This window comes from Cottoperca gobio, chromosome 21 (genome assembly GCF_900634415.1).
Source record: "Cottoperca gobio chromosome 21, fCotGob3.1, whole genome shotgun sequence".
Taxonomy (NCBI): Eukaryota; Metazoa; Chordata; class Actinopteri; order Perciformes; family Bovichtidae; genus Cottoperca; species Cottoperca gobio.
This window is the reverse complement of record NC_041375.1, coordinates 4,968,710-4,984,026: the sequence shown is the minus strand read 5'-3', so window position 1 is coordinate 4,984,026 and position 15,317 is coordinate 4,968,710. Positions and strand designations below refer to the sequence as shown.

The window sequence follows — 15,317 nt, the reverse complement described above, 5'->3', positions numbered from 1 at the left end:
ACGCACCCACACTGCTTTAGAGCAAAATATCCGTAAAGACAGAAACCTGAGTACATTTGTGTTTTATCCTCGGAACTCGACGGGTTTCGTATTTTTTTTTCTTTATGAGTCGTTTCCCTGAAACCTAATGTGATGTTGTTGCCATATTCGTCTCCGTTTTTGAAATTTTAAAATTGCATGGGAAATGAGGTGAGGTCACCCTCAGTTTTCTTGACTATTTTAACTCGCAGCTCGATAACATAAGGGTTATAACTATGTTCCCTACACAATTAAAACGTATGCACATGCTGCTACAGTTAAGATACACATTGTGGTGCTCTCCTTCACTCAAAGCACCTTGCTCCAGACTGGTTTTGGGCATTGAGACAAGCTGTGATGAGACTGGAGCTGCTGTGCTGGACGAGGCAGGTGAAATACTGGGAGAGTCTCTACATTCACAGAAAGAAGTCCATCTGAGGTGGGTGTCAGAGCTGTATTCAGTTAACAGGGTCATTACTTTAAGCCTTTTAATCATATCTCCTTCCCTCTTGAATGCTGCAGGTTTGGGGGCATCATCCCCACAGTGGCACAGCAGCTCCACAGAGAAAACATAGAGCGTGTGGTGCAGGAGGCTCTGGAGAGGAGTAATGTGGACCCAAGCTTGCTCTCCGCTGTGGCCACCACTGTGAAGCCCGGCTTGGGCCTTAGCTTGGGCATCGGTTTGGAGTTCAGTCAGAGGTTTGTGAGGCAGCACAACAAGCCTTTCATCCCCATCCACCACATGGAAGCACACGCCCTGACCGTCAGGATGCTCCAACCTGTTGCCTTCCCCTTCCTGGTGCTGCTCGTTTCTGGTGGTCACTCACTTCTCGCTGTTGCTCAAGGAGTCGACGATTTTCTCCTTTTGGGTCACACTCTGGATGAAGCTCCAGGGGATACACTCGATAAAGTAAGATCACAAAGAGACAGTTCACCCCAAAATCAAAAATCCATATTTTCCTCTTACCTGTTGCGCTATTTATTGATCTAGATTGTTTTGGTGTGAGTTGCTGAGTGTTGGAGATATCGGCCGTAGAGATGTCTGCCTTCTCTCCTAATATAATGGAACTAGATGCACTCGGCTTGTGGAGCTTAAAGCGCAAACAAATACACTTAAAAAGCTCAGCTGTAATATCTCTTTCCAGAAATCATGACCCGGTTACTCAAGATAATCCACAGACCACCGTGTTGTGAGTAGTTTCATGAAGGAACTATTTTCTTTCTACCAAACTACACACACCAACCATATCACTCAGCAGAAGGAAGCATACATTTACTATTTGAAAGGGACATTACAGTTGAGTTTTCCATAAGTATTGTTTTGGTACTTTGAGCTCCACAAGCCGAGTGCATCTAGTTCCATTATATTATATATATAAGTCAGACATCTCTACGGCCGATATCTCCAACACTCAGCAACTCACACCAAAACAATCTAGATCAATAAATAGCGCAACAGGTAAGAGGAAAATCTGTGTTTTTGATTTTGGGGTGAACTGTCCCTTTAACAATATTTGTATGTTGTTAGTTGTCATGATGTTCCATTTGTGATTATTAACAAATTAAACATGTTTTTGCGGATTCAGGTGGCAAGACGTTTGTCCCTCATAAAACACCCACAGTGCTCCACACTAAGTGGAGGACAAGCTATAGAGCTTCTAGCAAAGGATGGCGACAGGATGAGGTTCCCTTTCAGGACACCGATGGGACGAACGTCTGACTGCTGCTTTTCTTTCGCTGGGATACAGAATCAAGTTAAAATGGTGATAATAAAACAAGAGGCAGAGGAAGGTATGAGGACATGACAACCACCACCCATGTACCAGTGATTAGATTCAGACACCATTTTCTACAGCAGACACTTTCACTTAAATGTAAATTAAGAAAATTCTGTTTTCAGCTTCTCAAATATGGAGATTTCCTGCTTTTCACTGTTTTAGATCATATTAAAGTAAATATTTTGGGGTTTTGGACTGACAAAACAAGACATTAAAGACATCACCTTGGGTTTTGAGAAACTGGGATGGATATCTTTCACTGTTTTCTGACATTTTATAGACCAAACATTTAGTCGATTTAAACCAGAAAATAATGAGCAGATTAATCGTTAATGAAAATAATCATAGTTGCAGCCCTTGACAGAAACTTTTGAGGAACTTTGTAACTTTTTGTCTCCCTCCATAGGTATAGAACAGGGGACACTGTTATCATGCGTGAATGACATCGCAGCTGCTACACAGCACACAGTTGCCTCTCATCTTGCAAAGCGCACACATCGAGCCATCTTGTTCTGCAAGGCAAACGGCCTATTGCCATTAAACAGTCCCACCTTGGTGAGTGCATTACTTCACTTTGCCTTTTATTTACTGCTCACATTGAACTTTTAGAACAATGTTGCTGATGTCCAGTTTTGCAGTTATTGGTTGCTCATTGGAGAAACGCCAATGAAATAAATTACATTTTAAACTTCTTTCCTTTTGCTTATATAAATATCTTGGATATTATTGTACTTGTGCTTCCAGCATACTGTATTAACATTAACAGCTTGTGTGTACAGTAATTAAATAACTAAATAAAACATTTTGTGTTGTTCAATCCAATGTTATTGGCTGTGGCTCTAAATAAATATAATGTACATCTGAAGAGTACCTATTTAAAGGATAATGCTATATTCTATATTTTTCTTAGTGTCAACAACAATGCCATAAATACTTAATCACCAGTGCCCTAAATGTGTATTAATTTGCTGCTGAAAATTCTCCTTAACAAAGGCATTGCTTACTCCTTTTACTGTAACATTTGCTAAAAACTACAGTGCCCAGCTCTTCTTTTAGAGAAATAATTCACCCACAAAATGACCGTTTCTATATCAAACGCTCACCCTGCGTTACCTTAAATTCTTGAAGAAAAACTTTGTTTTTCTCACATGCCTTCACGGTGAACGAAGAATAAAAGAAAAAGACAAAATACTTGTTGAATTGAAGTAAATGGGGGCTGCGTTTAACAACAGCAAAACTATATCAAAACATCCGTTTACAAACTCCCACACAACTCGTGCAGTATAATCCGAGTCTCATTTATCCAGTCACTACTGAAACACATGCATTTTCACTAAAACCTTACTATTTAAAACACTTCGGACTCGCACAGACGAGTTGCGTGCCAGCGCAAGCGTGAGACTCTAGTGGCGGAAGTGTTTCATATATATGTATAATTAGTTTGATTGAAAATGCATGTGTTTGTGAAGTAGTGAGCACACGAGTATCATTCTGCACGAGTTGTGAGTTTGTAAACGGATGCCTTACAACCCCCCCCCCCCCCCTCCCCATTTACTTAAATTCATCAAGAATTTTGTCTGTTTTTGGATTCTTCGTTTACCGTCGAGGCATGAGAGAAAAACAAAGGTTCAGGTAACACAGGGTAAGAAATTGATATACAAATGATGTTTTTGTAAAGTATTCCTTCAAACGGCCTATTTTCTGTCTTCCTATGAGCTTGGAGCTGAGAGCCACAGACAGGGTAGGGTGTCTGAAAGTACTGAAAGATGGACAAACAATGTTGCTTTTGGTGTTTTCATGGGATATATTGACAATAAAAACAACCTCATCCTTTAAATCAGAGAACACTGTGAATACTGATTTGGTCATTAACTCTTCTTTGACAGGTGCTGTCCGGAGGAGTTGCAAGCAATCAGTACATCCGCAAGGTTCTGACCATTATCACTGAGGCGACAGGACTTCACCTGCTCTGTCCTCCACCCAAATTCTGCACTGACAATGGAGTGATGATTGCATGGTGTGTATATTGACGTTCAGTAAAGCTTGACGGTGATTGCCGTGATTCACCCACTGTAGAGTTCCTTTTCTTTTTAAACCAGGAACGGTGTTGAACGCCTGAGAGAAGGGAAAGGGATACTGCCTCCAGATGTGGATGTCTGCTATGAACCAAAGTAAGTCGACACGCAACCAAAGATGTCATTTACAATTTCAGTGGAAGATACCAATTTTACCATTAGCCCACATGAATGTTGTATTTCAGGGCACGGCTGGGTGTGGACATGACAGCAGAGGTGAAGGCAGCAGCGATCAAGGTGCCACCAGTCAGGGTCAAGATTCCCAACTGACAGGTTGTTCTGTCACTCCTGGATTTACCCAGCTCACAGTATATACTGTGTATATACTATACATGTATAAGCACATTCAAAAACAATTTATTAATAAATGTGTTTTTATACATCTTAGTTGATTTCTTTTTTTTATTTCATTGTTTATATCCCTTACAAAACTATGTGAAAATACAAACTCCATCAAAGTGAAATCGTCTTTTGGTTTTCTATGACTTATATCTAACTTACTATAAGCAGGAGGAACCCTGATTGGATTTTAAATGATAAAACCATCTTTTCTCGTCAATATAAAGAATGAGTTCAGCTGACCAAACAATGTGCTTACTGTAAACAACTAGCATTGACCTCGTGATAAGTTCCTTGTGTTGAGATGAACCTGAGTATTTACTGAGCCTTTGTATGGACGTCCTGTCCTGTCTTATTGTATCATCATCACTAAATAAATTAAACCATTGTTAATGTCGCCTGTATTACAGGAGAACAGTAAAGCATTTGAACAGCAACACTAAATCTTACGGTAAACAGCTGTTGATGATATTGAGTACACCCTTGTTCCACAGATACAATTTTCTCAATGAAGCGCTTCCTTTTTTATGTTATTGGCTAATCCTTCCCCTCTTGTGGTTAGTTTCTATACGTGCACCTCAACACACTTGGGAAGGGGAATTGCTTCAGTATTTGACCTGATGAAGACAAAATAAAATGTCTTTATTAAGGAACATACACAGAATACATTGACATAATATTTGAATGTCATGTAGCCCAGATACATCCACCTATGCTGGAAATGAAATACAAATTCATTTGTTTCAATGTTTTTTCTCATATTTGTAAAAAGCAGATGAATCTGGTTTAAAATCGGAATTGCACATGACATACTGTAGTCTTCCACATACGCTGTGGTTTATCTATTGTGTTACTGAATACAACAATTGATTGGCTGGACACAAAAATATGATTTTGGAACACATAAAAGATGTGAACATGTATGATAAACCACAACATTCATCTATGTGCATTGTATCATCAAGTATCAGGTGTCCCACTACCTCCTGTTCGAAAGAGGACTAAAAGCATTCATGTTTTCTTCCAGGTGAGTTTTAATTTAAGTTTTAAAGTAAACTAGAAAGAATATCCTTGCAAAACACTTTTTCCCACTAGTTCTTTATTCAAAAACACAGAAGAGAAAGCAATTTAGATTAGACTTCATCACAGTTTTATTTTTCTTACTTGCCTCTCAGGGCTTCTGCTGACATCCTATCGGGGGAAGAGAAGAAGAGCAGCCACAATATTCCCACCTCTATCTATGGATCCATACTCTGGTGTGGTTTCGCAGATTAGAGGGCAGGAGATTCACAGGGAAAGTGGAACAATTTACGATCCATTCACTCATGTTACGGTTTCAAAGCCACAACTTTGTGCAATATTGTGGTTTCCTTTTCTTGTGAATCACCAAAAGACCAAATTTAAAGACAGAAATAAAACATTTAAAATGATAAATTTAGTGGTATTTGCACAAAATCTTCCTCAGACGTTCTTGCATAGTTTAATACTTCATATTAAAATTGAGTGGCTCCTAGTTTGCTGGCTTGGAAATATGTCTTGGCGACTCCAAATAGATAGATATAGATAGATACTTTATTAATCCCAAGGGAAATTTAGGATAATACCTCAAAGCAGTTACTTCCTGTCTGCTTTTAAGGGAGATCCACCCCAAAAGTGTATAACACTAGGTCTGACTCCCCAGCATTTTAAATCCCGTTTAGGAGTCTGATGTTTTCATATCATTCTAGTGGATTGCTGATCTTTGACAACATTGTGACTCATTGTGATATTCACTGCTACAATATTGCTAGAGCTCATCATGTTCATAAATATTATACTCCTTGGCACTGATATGCCCGTCGCTGTCCTGGTCACTCTTGCGGAATATATCAGCCATAATTTTCTCATAGAAAGGGTCATCGCGTGGCTTCCCACTTCTTTCATACTCCAGTTTCAAGTATTCCTTTACCTGAAAATACAAGGAACACTTCATTGTTCACACTTCAGAATAAGTAACAGACATGTTATCATTTTATACAACACTGCTCTTACATAACACGCCCTGTTGTGCTCTACAGGCAACATATCACACGGGTGATGAATAAGACTGTAAATGATGTTGATAGCAGGTCATTCACTTCTTCTTTGTTCAATGTGCTATCAACAACACAGATAACGTCATGACTATAAACCTGCTGGCAAAGGAATAACATTCTTTACATTTGGTTATTAGAACATTAATAACGTAAATTCTGATCTGAGTCTGGAGTCGAGCAAACATTTCAATGCCTTTGAAATGCAATTCCCTGGTGGTTTGTAGTACTAATATCGTCCTTAATTCTGTTTTGACACTTCTGTAAAGACTTACTAGTGGCAAATGCAGTAAATGCATTAAAGGGTGAAGTGAAGCCAAAAAGATTTAACAGCAAGTTTGGTTCTTGAAAAACGTACCTATATAGTGGGGAAGAAAGCTAAACGTTTGTTAATATTTGAGAGATATTGTTGGAATTTATTCAAATTGGCTAAGTTGAAGGACATAAACAAATTTTATGTGTGACCATATTTTTTATTTTCATGTTTCCTTTTATTTCCTTTTTTTATGTCCAATTGTTGAATGTAAAACTTCACCTTTAATCCTTTTTTTTGTCATTTTTTTTTATTTAGATTTTATTTTTATTTTTAGTGTTGTTATCAATATTAACTTTTGTATTTTAAATAAAGCCATATGTTCTAACCAGGAAAGATTCTTATAGACTATGTATAAATAACTTGTTAAATGTATAAAATCAACATATGTTTACAAAAAAAATTAAAATACTAAACCGCATGACATTGTAAGGACAGGGGAAAAAATTATATTTGGGAAAATACACTTATTTACTGCATGTTCCTAAATTAATGTGTTAAATCAAATTACGGTCTGTGGCCAGATAAACTGTCCACACAGCACAAGAAGAGTAACCAGTGTTTAAAAGGGGCCGAGCAGCTCAGTTTTGCCCCGTGGCCCCCCAAGCTTGTTATTACAAACATTAGAACCTTTTCTGTCTGAGCTACTTTTGTGATAATAACTAGTTTGTAAATGATAGCTACCTCGTCCTTCGTGAGACTTTTGTCTTTATTGAGGTCCATCAGTCTGAAAGCCTCCATGCTGCGCGGTCCCCTGGACACAGAGTAGAGCTCCACCTCGAAGACCACCGTAGAATTGGGCGGCACCGGATCTATTTCATCAGGAGGAAATAACAGCACATTGAGAATTTAGACCACAAGCAGTTATAAAGCCATAATGGTCACTCATAATTACTGCTTTACGGCTCCAACATATAGGACGGGATTGGGATGTTGGCTTGACAACATTTCAGGAAGGATGGGGGTTGGTGGTTCTGTTACATTTTCAGGACTTTGTGATGAACTGAACAAAACAACAACTCACTGCATAAAAGATGTTTGGATAATGTAGTACTAACTTGGCTCCAAGAGCTAAAGTCCACAAAATGTAAAGACCCATAAGAGATGTGGCATTAATCCAGCAAGAAAAAAGAAAATATTGTCACTCGAGCAACATGCAGTTGATGTTGTTAGTTTTTAGTGAGAGAAAAAACAAAAACATGTAGCCCCCCCCCCCACAGCTGTTTGACTGGGTTTTCACTCAGCAGCTCTCAGCATGGATAAGTTTACATGTAACGCAAACTGGTGCAGGGACAACAAAAGCATGCACACTCAGCAAATACATTTCCTTCATGGTCAAATAGGGAAATCAAGTGATAGAAACCTGAAATGCAGAATCCCCGGCCGGGCAACACCACCACCAGATCTTTCCATAGTGCATTTATGAACACCAACATGAGAAGCTTAGTAGAACTAGTAGATTAAGGTAAAACATTAATCAGCTGTTAGTTTTCTAATGCATGCAGGACGGAGCGAGATGAAGTAGAGACCTTTAAACCTTTGAGCATGCTTACAGTACATGCTATGAGGGGATGAGTAGCATACACTGGGAGGGATGTGATGCCCTTTCAACTAAAGTTCTGTAAAAGACAAGACAGAATGAAGGCAGCTCTTCCAGCACAGAAACAACACTACACAATAATCAGTTTTAAGGTAATTAAAACATATGCATACTACTGCTGCCCATTGTCATTGATTTCCTATGTTCCCTCCGCCCACTGACATACATTCATCAAACTTGTTACTTAGTATAAAATAGTACTTCATCGATCTCACACATGACGATCCGTTTGCTCATCACTACTCAGCTTGTGAAAACAGTTAACTAATGTCTTCTGTGGCTCAGGAGGAGCTTTCTTGAAGTCATCTGAGGAAATAATGGTGGCGATGTCATAGTGATGTCATCAGGGTTATCTCGACTACAGATTTATAACAGAAAGCTTACGTTACAAACTAACTGGGGCTGTGGAGTTTGAAATATCTGGATGTTCACCAAGCAGGGAGTGTCTAATGAAAAGATGCTATTAATGATGTCATATATATTGAATGTTCGATGCATATCAATTCTGAATATTTTAAACTGTTTCAATACTCATTTTCAGGTACCAGCTGTGCTTTCAGCTCTCCCTTCTCTCCGGCAGTGAGTTATCACACACAAGGTGCCCACATAGTAATTATAGAATAGTAATTACCTCCATTTAATTTCTTGTTATTTGAAATAACATAAGATTGCAGTTTGTTTGTTTGCACTTTATTGCCTATTGAATATGCATATAATAATCTCAGAGGCTTTGTACATATGCACTACCTCAAGTTAATGATCACTATGGTAATTCTGCTGTTCTCTGCTACTTGCGAACAAAAGGAAAGTCATCGTTGTCATGTTATAGTCTTGTTATATCTATCTTTTAATAAAAATCTAAATATTTAAGCCCTCAATGTTGTTTAAATTGTTCCCTGTGGTATAGAATATTGATGATGATGCAAGCTATTTTGTAATGAAGTAATTCGAACACTCGATGCTATCACGTTGCATTATGGGATGTGTAGGATCCAGTGTCTGAACCATACTAGCGACTAAAAACCCTTTAATGCAATGTCATTTTGTGTAAATCTACGGTTTAGCATAGGGCAAAAATAAACACTGTGTTACATTTACTTACCTTTGCCTTTTTCTCCAAAGGCCAGGACAGATGGAACAGTTATTTTCCGTTTCTCTCCAGGACACATATCTTCCATCCCCATATCAAGGCCCTTAATGACCTGTCCCACGCCCAGCACAAACCACTGAGGGTGCCCGGCTTTGTCTGATCGACTAAAACAGAAACAAGACAAAAAGAAACAACATCCTGTCAATCAATCAGCCTCAATACAATTTGGGACTTCACCATTACAGTGGCTTTTTTATTTGTATATTAAGTTTAATTTCATTGTCAGATTCAGCCCCTCTCTAATAACTAACTAATATTGTTCGTACGGTCCCACTCCATGGATCCAGGTGTGGACTGCTGAAGGCCTAAAAGCAGGACTAACTACAATTCCCACACGTATCCCTACCCATTTAATAATAAACTGTATTTATGTCGCACTGAAATAAAGGGTATACAGTTTTACAACACACATAAAGGAGACCTTAGCATATAGCATGCATTATGAAACCTGTATGGAGCATTTATTACTCCCTTCAGACAATTGAAAGCTACATAATAATACAGTAATAAAGTACCTGTAAATGTGCATGTGGACTTCAAAGCATCCAATTGGCTTGTAAATATAATATCTATAAACTGTAGTTGAGTTTTTTCTCAAACCACCAACCTGCAGTAGAACTGAGAACCATCTTTGGCGAGGAAGCCATCGTAGTGGACGTTTATCAGATCTCCTCTTTTACTCTTCTGAGTGCACTCCTCGGGCTTGAACACAACTTCAATCTTGACCTCAGCGTCCAGCTCAACTGCTGTAGCCCAATGACACCATAAAGTGAGCTGAGCGGACACAAAGAGGCACAGTGTGCAGTTTACTAACCTCCACATCACGCCGCTGTCTGTGTATTCGTGGCAACTTTTGAAAGTGACGTTTACTTTGCACGCACAGAACGACGTGGAGCGCTGCTGCCCTGACCACGGACTACCGGGGAGTTCTGCTTCCTGGCTCGTTAAACCCTGCCTCCTTCACTATAACTGGCCCAAACCATGGTCCAGGCCCTTCTTTAGTGGTCACTCATTGGACTAGAGAAGTTTGCTGGGGGGCGGTACAGCACCTGAGTTTAAATTATGCCTGACAGACTAAACTAGGGGCAACATAACACAATAATCTCGATATTATTCCCAACAACGACATAGATTATATTGTTTATGAATAATGAATAATAATAATTACTAATTGCAGACATTTTAAGAATACATAAACACGAACTGCTCTTTGTGTGATGAATATTCATAAACAGTTTTACACCTACAGCATATTAGCATCGTTGTCACACCAAGAAATTCTGGAAAGACCTTTGCAGATTTGTCATTGATCATATCTTTACATTATTTCTCGGGAAAATAAGAAACATGCTTCTTATAATATATTTGATAATGATGTTGGCAAATTATTTTATTCATAAATGTAAATTTAACAATAATAAAAACGTTATTATGTTGTTTTTCTGAACGATGCTAAACAATACTTTACTATACTTTATAATTTGACTAACAAAATGCCTATCAAGACACTTAATAGCTGTATGTTTTATTATTTGTTGTCTTGTGTGATATATTACTAGCTCTTTTGTTATTGTCCTATTTGTATGCTATGTCCTTAACTTGACTAACAATAAACAAAAAAAAACATTTGGCAGGTACCACAGAAAAGAAGTAATTTGAACAAACAAGCCTGTGGCAGCAACATGCATATGTTTTGTTAAATTTAAATTAATAGCCGATAAAGGATCACATTATATCCAATAGGATATAAATACTGAAAACATCTTGTAAAAGCACTGTCATTTATTAGCCATATCTGTAAATTACAACTTTGTGAGCAGAGTAACTGGAAACCAAAGAAGCTGCAGGAGACCGACTTGATGTGTTACGCTGAAAGTGTATTGAAGCTTGGCCAAAGTGATCAGAGGATGAGCAATACAAGTAAATTATAGAGATGTAGTCACAGTGCAGGCCACCATCTATTCTGAAGGTCCAGCTTTCTTCAGTGTATTTATCTTATACTGGATGCACTATACTAGATCTACCAAATATGGCCATTCTCTGCAAATCTATGCAGGCGGTATTAGCCATTGGACCATAAGTATAAAAACATTGTTACCTAATTCACGTTGAATGCTCCTCAGCTCACATTCTAAGAGACACATCTGCAGCTTGTTTAAGGCAAAGTGCAACTACTTTGACTCATAAGAGAGACGAAGCCGCTATAATTATTAGGCTATCTACCAGCTAAAGGCAGTCAGTCCTGGAGAGTGTGTGGTGAGCTATGGGTCCCTGTAAATGGGCCCTGGCATAAGGGATTACAAAACAAGCTGCCAGAGTGTTACTTAAAGTAAGGGGGAGAAAACAAAGAATCCTACTATGTGTTGCTTGAATAAGGGAAATAGATAAATGATTATCTATCACCATCTATAACGTATATAAATAGGGGTAATAATAAACGTATGTACTAATGGGATTAAATCACCCATAAAAAAAATTGATAGACACGAAGACACTAATAACAAACGTGAGAGCGTCATAAATGATCGTTGGATCCGGACGTCATCTCAATTCCACCAATAGGAGTCGCGGGGGCGTGAACGTGCGCTTCTATTTATTTTGGACGCCGGTGTTTCTGAGTCATCGCCCCTCAGACAGTCCGCGTGGTTGGAGGAATTTCTCAACGACTGTTCAGTTGCTGCGGATATATTTTGGAACCACGACTTTCTCTCTTATTGTCTGACCAGATTGAAATGTTACATTTTAGGTGTGCGACAGTGCTGAAGGAGTTGTTTGAAGTCACCCTCAAGCGTCCCTTGTCCGGCTCTAGACAGAAGACCTGGTTACCGACACGGCGCCGCTGCTTCGGCACCGCCTCCCTTGATGCCAGAGGTGTCTCTGCTCATCTGAAGGTCCTCCATGCCGCTCCGCTCCGCGCCGCGCCCTGTGCCGCCCCGTTCCGCTCGTATTGCACGAAGACGGAGGGTGCCGTGGAGCCGGACGAACAGCTGAAGAAGGATGGTGACAGCAGTGAAGCAGCCATTGACAAGTAGGTTTTATGTACTTCCTTGCTGAATAAACCGCCTGACACCAGGAGGTATGGTGGCTAGCGTTTATGGCGGGTCATGACGCAGACTAGCGCGAGCGGATGTTAACGCAATTCGCCAACAGTCACAAATGCTGTGTTGAAACGGCAATAAATAGCGCTCAATAAGCTTCGTACTGAAATGTAAGATACAGATGTATTGATTATTCAAAGAAAGACAAAATACATATACATATATATAGTTAGCTGACAGTAATGGCCTCACAGCAGCAGCTATCAAACCATGTGAGACTTGAAGCCTCCAAAGGCTTTGTGCCAACTAGCTATATAAATACGCCGGCTTCAATACCGACGCAGCAACTTAACCCAAAGTTAATTAGGATTTTAATTGGCCTTGACCGGTTTGTATGTAACGTTAGGTTAGCTATGTACTCCTGTTAAGATAACACGCTGCATGGTGCGGCAGGTTTGGAAAGTGAAACCACAGTGGGCCCTTTACGCAGTCAGAGATGAAGTGGAGGATAGTAGCAGAGTTTACCTGCTTATAGACTGTATGCAGTAATACAAAGACATACCTTCGCATTTAAGCTATGACCTTTTAAAAATGAAGTTTAGTGGAACCAAACCTCCTAAGGAAATAATATAAATATATTTGTTTATTTACTTTTATTTGGTTTGTCAGCTGGAGGGCTACTTCTGACTATCTGTTTTCTGTCCTGTGCAGCTGGACTGTAGGCTGCTACAAAGCTTTTAGACTATGTGGCTTCAACAGCTTCATGTGACAGTAATACATAGAAAATATGTTTACATTTCCCGTTAATCATTGGTAGTTTTGGTAGTAAGTGACTGCTCGTTGTCCAAATTGTACTCTTTTCTTTGTCTTTTATAGTCATGTCTCACTATTTATTAGTTATTTCAGTCCTAACTGCATTTGCCTTTTGTAATTACAGAATAACAGACATGTACAAGGTTCAAGATGCATATTAAGATCCAAGCAATTTCAATTACAAATGTTAATAGCAACACCTTTCAGAATATACAATAACAAAATACAATAACTTTTACCAGATTTTAAGTGTCAGTCTCAGTGAGAAATACTATAAGTTTTGATGGTATTTACAGAGCTTTACAGTTTAAGAGTGAGGTGCGATCTCCCATCCCATAACATTACAGTAAAGCTTTGTCAAAGCACAAAGCCCATTACTGTTTTATTTTTTATAAATCAGCTGTCCAGATAACTAAGTGTAATCTGTGTCTTTATGAATTCTTGTCTTTATGTAGTAGATTTGCAAAGCCCGTGATTCAGATTTATAGATCTAGTTTTAGATCCTGTTTTGTTAGCATTTTTAAATTGCCACATTGTTCAATATTCCTTACGTTGTGCATGAAATGACTAGTGGTTTTTAAAATATTCATCCATTTGATGAGTTTCTTATTCTTGCAGCCAGCTAGCTGTCTGTACAGTGACTGCAGTCCTTGTGATTCCCTTTTGAAGCTAGGCAGTTTTTATGAGCCAGCCCAGTGTCCCAGAAATGAGGCTACACACGGACGCTATTAGGGAGGTATCCTCACTAACATATGGACTGCGGTGTTGGATTTGCTCTTCCAATGCTGTGCTCCTGAGTCTGCTTTCACAAAACCTCCCTCGTTCAGTAATAACCCTTTTCCACTGAAGGAACATCGTGAACCGTCACACAATGTGTAGTTCCACTGTTCTCCCCACATTTTGAGGAGTTCCTGAACTAAATATGCACATTTCTCAGGAGCTGACACCAAATGCAAGTCATTGGTACTTTCAGGGATTGCCTGCAGTTGTTCCAATTGTTATTGTTCAAGCAGATGTGTTGGCTCATTACAACAAGGATGACAACAACAAACAGTAATTGTCATTTTACTACTACATGTGCATTGACAAGGTCAATAATATATAGTATTTGAGGAACTGAGGCCATTCAGAGTGAGCTTGATGACACTAAAGTACAGTGGAAACACAAGGAACAACCCAGATCCAAAAACACTTCTTAATATTCCTAAAAGGTTGTGTTATCAAATCAAATTTATTTATATAGTCCAATATCACAAACTATACATTTGTCTCAGTGTGCTTTACAGACTGTACAGGTTACGACACCCTCTGTCCTTAGACCCTCGCACCGCACAAGGAAACATTTCCTAAAAGAAACCCCATAATTAAAGGGGGAAAATGGAAGAAACCTCAGGGAGAGCAACTGAGGAGGGATCCCTCTCCCAGGACGGACAGACGTGCAATAGATGTCGTGTGTTATAGGACCTAGGGTAGCAAAAATGTTTGCATTTTTTTTAGTTATCTAGCTGTTCACTGAGCTGTACGATGGGAGTAAATTAAGGAGGAAATGCCAACCCATTGGAGCTTACCTGGTATAACTGACAATGCTAGGTTGTTATTACCTTATTAAGGCCTCAGACATTGCATTATTACAGGTCATATAGCAGACGCTCTTATCCAGAGAGACTTACAGTGAACTAACTACAGGGACAGTCTCTCTGGAGCAACTCAGGGTTAAGTGCCTTGCTCAGGGCCACACCGGTGACAGCCCTGGTATTGAACTCGCGCATCCTTGGCTCACAGCCATCTACCCTGAGTTATTTATGGGATCAGTTACAGCTTAAGTGGGTGTGGAGGTGGATAGGATTAAAAGATATCACAAATGACTGTAGTGATACAAATGACAGAAACGGAAAGTGAAAGACACACTTGGTGCTAAGCTCTAACACGCTGCTTTGTTAAGTCCCTGCTAAGAATATCCTCTCCGGCCAGATATTTGAATGTTATGGCCAGATTGTTGCAGCCTTGTCTCTGCATTTTGAACAATGAGTCCATGCTGTCTCCCTTTCACATCTTTTGATGTATGGTAATCTTAGCATTGCTTGGGCCTCCAAAGCACCTATTGTATTTATTATTATTATT

The 15,317-nt window shown here is 39.2% G+C and overlaps 3 protein-coding genes across 5 annotated transcripts in view; 2 read left to right on the top strand and 1 right to left on the bottom strand.

The window, feature by feature from the left end:
* Positions 1–6: 6 nt before the first annotated feature.
* osgepl1 (O-sialoglycoprotein endopeptidase-like 1) lies at positions 7–4,324 on the top strand. 2 transcript variants are annotated; one of them, XR_003834330.1, is made up of 7 exons: positions 7–457; positions 541–928; positions 1,605–1,809; positions 2,203–2,351; positions 3,683–3,813; positions 3,873–3,967; positions 4,057–4,133. XR_003834330.1 is itself a non-coding variant. In XM_029459775.1 (7 exons), exons 1-7 carry the CDS (start codon positions 255–257, stop codon positions 4,139–4,141), a joined length of 1,233 nt encoding a protein of 410 aa, XP_029315635.1. In that variant the 5' UTR covers positions 9–254; the 3' UTR covers positions 4,142–4,324. The 2 variants fall into 2 exon arrangements, 1 of the variants encoding a protein (XP_029315635.1); XM_029459775.1 differs by having other exon boundaries at positions 9–457; positions 3,896–3,967; positions 4,057–4,324.
* Positions 4,325–5,301: 977 nt separating this feature from the next.
* fkbp7 (FKBP prolyl isomerase 7) lies at positions 5,302–10,605 on the bottom strand. The gene is made up of 5 exons (XM_029459329.1): positions 10,593–10,605; positions 9,953–10,250; positions 9,298–9,449; positions 7,280–7,407; positions 5,302–6,158 (listed from the first exon to the last, which is right to left on the bottom strand). Exons 1-5 carry the CDS (start codon positions 10,603–10,605, stop codon positions 5,997–5,999), a joined length of 753 nt encoding a protein of 250 aa, XP_029315189.1. The 3' UTR covers positions 5,302–5,996.
* A 1,350-nt stretch (positions 10,606–11,955) lies between these two features.
* The window catches only part of glsb (glutaminase b), a 32,959-nt gene continuing 29,597 nt past the window's right edge, over positions 11,956–15,317 (top strand). For both annotated transcript variants that reach the window (XM_029458439.1, XM_029458440.1), the window contains exon 1: positions 11,956–12,373. In XM_029458439.1, coding sequence (XP_029314299.1) covers positions 12,078–12,373 — 296 coding nt within the window. In that variant the 5' untranslated portion in view covers positions 11,956–12,077. The remainder of the gene's footprint in view (positions 12,374–15,317) is intronic.

Excerpts from the sequence above, each read along its gene's own strand:
- osgepl1 (XM_029459775.1), top strand. The coding sequence starts at position 255 with ATGTTCCCTACACAATTAAAACGTATGCACATGCTGCTACAGTTAAGA. Across the intron at positions 929-1,604 it reads CAGGGGATACACTCGATAAA|GTGGCAAGACGTTTGTCCCT; the intron begins GTAAGATCACAA and ends TTGCGGATTCAG. Across the intron at positions 1,810-2,202 it reads AAAACAAGAGGCAGAGGAAG|GTATAGAACAGGGGACACTG; the intron begins GTATGAGGACAT and ends CTCCCTCCATAG.
- fkbp7 (XM_029459329.1), bottom strand. Across the intron at positions 9,450-9,952 it reads GGTTCTCAGTTCTACTGCAG|TCGATCAGACAAAGCCGGGC; the intron begins GTTGGTGGTTTG and ends TTTCTGTTTTAG. Across the intron at positions 7,408-9,297 it reads CTTTGGAGAAAAAGGCAAAG|ATCCGGTGCCGCCCAATTCT; the intron begins GTAAGTAAATGT and ends CTGATGAAATAG.